Source organism: Onychostoma macrolepis, chromosome 25 (genome assembly GCF_012432095.1).
Source record: "Onychostoma macrolepis isolate SWU-2019 chromosome 25, ASM1243209v1, whole genome shotgun sequence".
NCBI lineage: Eukaryota > Metazoa > Chordata > Actinopteri > Cypriniformes > Cyprinidae > Onychostoma > Onychostoma macrolepis.
In genome coordinates this window covers 22,493,598-22,500,676 of record NC_081179.1, presented here as the reverse complement: position 1 = coordinate 22,500,676, position 7,079 = coordinate 22,493,598, and the positions used below count along the sequence as shown (strand labels likewise).

The following is a 7,079-nucleotide window of genomic DNA, read 5'->3' as shown; positions in this document are numbered from 1 at the left end:
AAAGGTTCATTATCTATTTATATGTTTAGCATGATGATGTTTGTAAATGACTTATTAATGAAAGATATATTATAAAGTGTTACTAGGTTACATCACTGGTTTTGTGTTGCTGCTGGTGAAACAATAATCCTTTACATTAGCAGCCACTGATTCATGCTCTCATACACGCTTTAATGAGCACAGTTTACGCCTATCTGAAACGCGCTGACCAATAGGATCGCTGATGGGCGTGGCCGCGAACCGAGTTGGCCAATAGAAATATTGAAGGGCGGGGCTGAACTCTCTCAACGCTGTCAAAGAATTTCCTCATGGATTTGCGGTGTTGGAGTTGTCATGTTTTGAGTTGTGGGAGTGTGTGTAATTCGGATATTGTGAGCGACAGTGCGGTGATGTATGAACGGCTTTCGCTTATTTCACTTATTTAATTCTTCTTTGCTGACATCATCGCAACTTCATTTCTGCCAACTTATTATTTCTCAGTTATGATGAATGCGTAAACAGTCCCGCGGTAGGTTCACCCTGACCGTGGCTCACTGACAAGGATGCTTTTGGTCGGACACTGATTCATTTTGATGTAAGGACACTTGTGGATTCTTCAGGGAGAAAAACAGGTTTTATTCCAGCATGTCCCGGAGGAAACAGGCTAAGCCACAGTATGTTCTCATCGGTAAGTTTCTATCACTTTCTGAACTACTAGCATGCTGAGGGAGTTTGATCAAAACGCGCATATTTTAGTTTGACATTTCTATCCACGGATTTTAATACAACTACAACTCTTCTATCTATCTATCTGTCTATATATATATATATATATATATATTCTGAGAGTTGCATTCAAAGAGCATCATTGTTACAACAACTTAATCCACAACTCCCTAATACCAAGGGAAGTTATGACACTAGTATGGAAAAGTTAAACAGTGGGAGAAACCAATCAAATTATTGTATATTGTTTGCATTGTAACAGCTTTAATGTAATATATATATATATATATATATATATATATATATATATATATATATATATATATATATATATATATATATATATATATATATATATATATATATACCTCTAAATGTAGTCAGTAGACCTACAAGTCAATATCTAGTTGTGTCCCACATTTGAAACAGTTATTAAATGAATTTCACAATAATACAAAAAATTTAACATTCCATAAAAGTTGTGACACCCAGGAAGTAACATACTTTATAATTGTACCTACATGGTGGCAAAACGCTTGTAAAATGTTACTAATTTTTCCTGTTTTTTTTTTTTTTTACAAAAAAACTTCTCTCTATCATTTAACTCTATTACCAAAGTTTTTAGAAATGTTCAAAAAATCTCTTATTTTTCTTGAATTAATGGAAAATAAAAATGTTTCAACATCTACAAACTAACATTTTGTCACAATCTAGCTAGTTCCTACTAAGTGGGGCTAGTTTAATCTGTTGCCCATTAATTTTCTTTAAAAAAAAAATCCATTGTTGTTACTTATTATTGTACCCTATTAATAGATAGTTCCTGTTGTTAAACGTTACATTATCTGCTTTATAATGGGGAAAAAAGTTGTATCATTTAAATCTAAAACAAAACCTGTCAATCAATCCACATATCTATTAACAGTGTTAAGGATATCCTAGATATGCACTTGAAACAAAACTGTTCTTTTTACATAATTTGAGATCAGTATGAAAATGTCATAAAGTTATTGTAAAACATAAACAGATTTTGCTAAATAATCAATATGCATACGATGTTATACTAGTATATAGTAATTTTTTAATAAGAATTATTTTCCCTCTATGTCATGATGAATTGTGTTACATCTGAGATGCATGCTACTGTGTTGTCTTTTGCTAAGCTTTAAGTTTACATTGTGTTGCTATCTAATATGATCTTATATAAAAAATGTATATCTTTTTTTTCTTCTTGAAATTCAGATCATACAACAGAGAATGACCCCACTCCAAACTGCGATGTCCATATCTGTGAACAATGCTGTGCTCAATTTTCCAGTACAACAGACCTATACCAACACCAGAAAGACTGTTCAAAAGATCAATTAGTTCTAATAGTAAGTGAAAACGAAAGCCTAGATTCTCCATATTCTGGCCTCACAATTAGTTCACCATTCTTCAACACTGAGGATAATTTGGATGGAGTGACAAGTAATGACCATACAGATGAACTTTGTGACTTTTCTAATGATGGAACATCAGTGGAAGTTGACGAATCCACATTCGAACACAAATTTGAAAACAGCAGTCATGACATTGGAAAAAAGTCTCATTTATATCACGATAATGAAAACAGTGATTGTGCCGATGGCTTTAGCTCAGCATTCTCAACTGTACTACCTCAAGAGAATACCTTACTTGAGTTATGTAAATTATCAACCATTAATAGCAATGTCTTCATTGAGAACCTAGAAAACACCAAAGTTGCTGTTGCTCAGTTCTCACACAAAACAAGTTTAAATCCAAAGGCAAGTTGCAGAAACGCTAGCGACAGCAAAATGGCCGTCTCTGGTTTGATTGAGCAGCTGTTAACACTGCAGGAACAGCAGGTGCAGCAGTTAAAACTAATTGAAGAAATTCGACACCAAATAATGCTATTAGCAACCCAAAATTCTGATACACCTGTGGCCACAAATGCCTACAATGGTCTGTCTCAAACCAGTTCACTGATAAAACTTAGCTCACACCTCTCTGAACAACTCACAGCAGCTGCTGGGCTAGTAGAAAACCTAGCTGCTAATGTTAAACCGTCTAAACATGTTATTTCACAAAATACCCAAGATGACTTAAGGGGTGATAAAGGAAACTTCCAAATGACTGATGAAAACAGAAGCAACCCATCAAAGGTTGGTAGTGATCTGTGTAGTAATCAGTCTTTGAATGGTAACACAGTCAGTGATACAGCTGATGGCACAGCTCATTTTAAAAATCCTGCACAATCTCCTGCTTCAATTACAAATGGGATTCTAAACAAATTCCAATTGCCCCATAAACCAAACAGCTTTAATATGTCTGCAAACTCCTTGCCTAGTATTGGGGCAATTGTGGAGGACCTGAATGCTTTGACTGCCCTAGCCCAACATAGGAAAGCCAAACCCCTCAATGTAAGTGTATGTGAACACAAGAGACCATCTGAAGATTGTATATTCAAGCACAAATGCAGGTTCTGTGCCAAAGTGTTTGGAAGTGATAGTGCTTTGCAAATACACCTGCGTTCTCACACTGGAGAGCGACCCTACAAATGTAACATATGTGGAAATCGGTTTTCCACCCGTGGGAATCTCAAAGTCCATTTCCAACGTCACAAGGAGAGGTATCCTAACATACTAATGAATCCTTATCCAGTTCCAGAGCATTTAGATAACGTCCCAACCAGCACAGGTATTCCATATGGCATGACTCTGCCTCCTGAGAAGCCTACTCTCAACTGGTTGGACAGTAAACCTTTAGTGGGTAACTCATTTGGCTTTAGGCTGCCATCATCTTTGCCAAGTCTTCTACCCATCATTAAAAAAGAGGAGGAAGGGGACTCAATAACTAAACATCATAGTCCTGTTGTCAGTGAGGTGTGTGAGAGAAGTAATGGACATCAAGAGGGATTTGGTCGTAGCCCTCCTCTAATTTTAAATGAGAAATTTCAAGAGGTCACACAACCCTTGAGTGTTGCTACCTTACTAAGCACCTCAGGGGAGGGTTCAAGAGATGACATTGCTATTAATACCTCGGTCAATACAACCTTAATAACAGAGCTAAAATCGGAGCAGCTTGAAACCAGATTTCTTTTTGGAAGTCTTCCAAATCCTCCTGGAGCATCTGAGACTTCAAAGCTGGAGCAGTTAGTGGAGAACATTGACAAGAAGTCTACTGACCCCAATGAGTGTGCAATCTGCCACCGGGTTCTTAGCTGTCAAAGTGCCCTTAAAATGCATTACCGCACCCATACCGGAGAAAGGCCATTCAAATGCAGAGTTTGTGGACGGGCGTTTACAACCAAGGGCAATCTCAAGACACACTACAGCATTCATCGTTCCATGACACCTCTTAGAATACAGCATTCATGCCCCATATGTCAAGAAAAGTTTACAAATGCAATGGTTCTACAGCAGCATATCCACATGCATATGGGTGGTCACATTCCTAATGTCCCACTGCATGATAGCTGTGCAGAACCCATGGATCAGGATGCTGACTCTGTAGATGGTAGGACCTTGGAAGAGGATACCTTGTCCAGTGAGAACATGGATGTTTTGGAAGGTGCATGCGATTCAAAATACCCAGCCTCTTTACCGGACAGTCTGTGTTCTTCACCTGCTTCTTCTGAGTTTGCCATAGCAACTGGGTCAGAGAGTCAGATTGTAGGTTCAAATGTGGAAAATTTGTCAAACGTCGACACGTTGACTTTGGGGAATGGATCAGTGGATAAAGACTGCTCAACCCTGAGATTATCTTCACTAGATAGTGACCATGAGAGTGTAGGGAGAAGGATTTCGGCCATGATGACACCCTCCTGGAATCCATCCTCCCCCAATGGCTCTACCTATGAAAGGCAAGGATACATTACAACTGACAGAAATCTGAAATCTGCTGAATCAAAAATCACAAGCCTACAGCCAAATCTTACAGTGTCTACATTACTTGATGCAACATCTGGAGATAAACCAAAAGATAGCTTTACCATGATTTTTCCATTTAATGAGCAGGGATCCCTAAAAAGCAATGTTTGTGATATCTGCAACAAGACATTTGCCTGTCAAAGTGCTCTGGATATTCATTATCGAAGTCACACCAAAGAGCGACCATTTATCTGCACTTCGTGCAACAGAGGGTTCTCAACCAAAGGTAACCTTAAACAGCACATGCTTACCCACCAGATGCGAGAGTTACCTTCACAGTTGTTTCAGCCAGCAAATCAGATCCTGATTTTTCCACCAAACCAGTTTCCACCCTCCATGGAACCAATTATTCCCTCAAAAAGGACTGACCACAATGGGCTCATCAAAAAAGATCCTAAAGATTCACACACAGGTATAGTTAGCTCAACAGCTTCCACATTGTCTGTACTTTCTACACCAACATTAACAGCAACACCACTTCGGCGAACAGCTAAACAGCACTTCTGCCACACTTGTGGGAAGACCTTCTCTTCTTCAAGTGCACTGCAAATTCATGAAAGAACCCACACTGGTGAGAAACCTTTCGCCTGCAACATATGTGGACGTGCATTTACCACTAAAGGAAATTTGAAGGTACACCAGTTAAAAGTTGTTAAAGATGTTCAGTCACTTATTTTGTATAGATTCAGTTGTAGCATTCCAGATACCTTGTAACCAATTACTTACTTGCATTTTGCATCTTGTTTTCTATCTAGGTTCATATGGGAACTCACATGTGGAGCAGTTCTCCAGCCAGACGAGGTCGCAGACTTTCTGTTGATGGTCCATTCCTTAGATCCAATTCCGAGCAATTTCAGGACTCTTCCCCAAAAGATGTTGTGGGTAAAGTGCGTAACGGAGATTCCTTAGGCCTCTGGAGCCAATATACCTCTCTCACTAGTGGTTTGGGTGCAAGGACAAATGAAATACCTGTAATTCAAAACGGTGTCATACCTCACCTGTCGATTTCTGCTGGGCAACTGGAAAACATAGAAAAATTGCAACTCAACAGAGCTTTACCTTGGCTCGAGAGATTGAGCGAAAATGGTGCAACTTTTCATTTCCGGCAATTGGTAGAAGACAATAAAACAACAGTGATGAATTGAATTTCATCTTTCAAGGGTGCAAACCCATACATTTAAATGTGATGCAATTTCATATGCGTGTTGTTTCTTTAAGATTTTTGTACAAGTGCACCCTATGTAGTGACATTAATACAAATTCTGCTGTTGGTTAATGTTCCCTAGTTAGGACAGATCTTCACAACTGAAGTGGTGTTGATTGTATTTTATAAATTATTTTGATGCTGTTTGTTGTTTTGCTGAGAACATTCTAAGTATTGTTAATATGCAGCTACCATCTTTTATTTTACAATTAAGTTATGTTTTTTTTTTTTTTTTTTTAATAACTGAAGGTATTCATCCAGTACATTTGCTAAACTCTTTATAGGATTTGTGATGAGGTACACTTGTATTATTTAATGGATAAATGAGTCCCTATTTCTTATCAAAAACTACTTATCACTCAGTGTTTCACATTGATATATTTTGTGTTTGAATTGCGTGTTCTTTTATACATACAGTATTTAGATTGTAAATGTAAACACTAAACCATGCCAAAACTATTTATTTTTACCATTTAAAAAACACTCTGTAAATGTATATTGTTACATTGAAAGAACTCTTATGTATGACGTTATTTTATGTTGTGGCATCATGTCTTGTATATTATGGCAACTGCATAAGTTCTCAAAGCCATTTTCCATTTCAACTGTCTCTGCATTTGGCTTATACAAAGCATGAATCATTTAATTTCCCGTTCGATTAAAAGGAGTGTGCTTTGCGTTTGTAATTTTACTTAAAGTCGTACCATATGAGTGTGTATACCTTCAAGCACCTGTCTCCTCTTTCAGTGATTTACCTTTAACAAAGAAATGATTCTTTCCCTACTTCCACACAAGCAGAATTAATGCCCTTTCTCTACTGATAAAAATCTAGGTCACCTTGTCCTCTGCATTTACATTTCAATAAACTTACCAATAATAACACATTGTGTTAATACGCAATGATCTTTGCCAATGGAAGATGATACTTCTACAACCAAATAGAATAATAGAGGCCATTCATTGAGCAGGTACGACTCATCAGCTCTACCTCATGTCTGTAAACCACACGGACAGATGGTCAGCAATGGTTTATCGTCTGTTGTCTGGACTATGGAAGTCTGTTTAATAGGTGATAAAATGTGCTATTAGCAAATTGTGAATGTCGTGGTCTTTATTACTGTGATCATTGTTCATATAGCTAATGTGCTATGATATGGTTACTTTTATAATTGTATTTGCCATAGCTCCCGATCAGAGGTAGCTGATCCCTATTGAGTCTTGGTCTCTCCAAAGATATCTTC

The 7,079-nt window shown here is 37.5% G+C and overlaps 1 protein-coding gene across 2 annotated transcripts; it reads left to right on the top strand.

The window, feature by feature from the left end:
• Positions 1 to 20: 20 nt before the first annotated feature.
• On the top strand, positions 21 to 6,893 carry sall1b (spalt-like transcription factor 1b). 2 transcript variants are annotated; one of them, XM_058767095.1, is made up of 4 exons: positions 21 to 391; positions 481 to 667; positions 1,945 to 5,267; positions 5,390 to 6,893. In XM_058767095.1, the coding sequence occupies exons 2-4, from the start codon at positions 625 to 627 to the stop codon at positions 5,777 to 5,779; spliced, it is 3,756 nt and encodes a 1,251-aa protein (XP_058623078.1). In that variant the 5' UTR covers positions 21 to 391; positions 481 to 624; the 3' UTR covers positions 5,780 to 6,893. The 2 variants fall into 2 exon arrangements, with proteins under 2 accessions (XP_058623078.1, XP_058623077.1); XM_058767094.1 differs by having other exon boundaries at positions 21 to 667.
• The last annotated feature ends 186 nt before the right edge of the window (positions 6,894 to 7,079 follow it).

What these genes read in the sequence shown, in the direction of transcription:
- sall1b (XM_058767095.1), top strand. Translation starts at nt 625, where the DNA reads ATGTCCCGGAGGAAACAGGCTAAGCCACAGTATGTTCTCATCG. An exon ending in GCCACAGTATGTTCTCATCG is followed by an intron (nt 668 to 1,944) that starts GTAAGTTTCTAT and finishes CTTGAAATTCAG; the next exon opens with ATCATACAACAGAGAATGAC. An exon ending in CCACTAAAGGAAATTTGAAG is followed by an intron (nt 5,268 to 5,389) that starts GTACACCAGTTA and finishes TTTTCTATCTAG; the next exon opens with GTTCATATGGGAACTCACAT.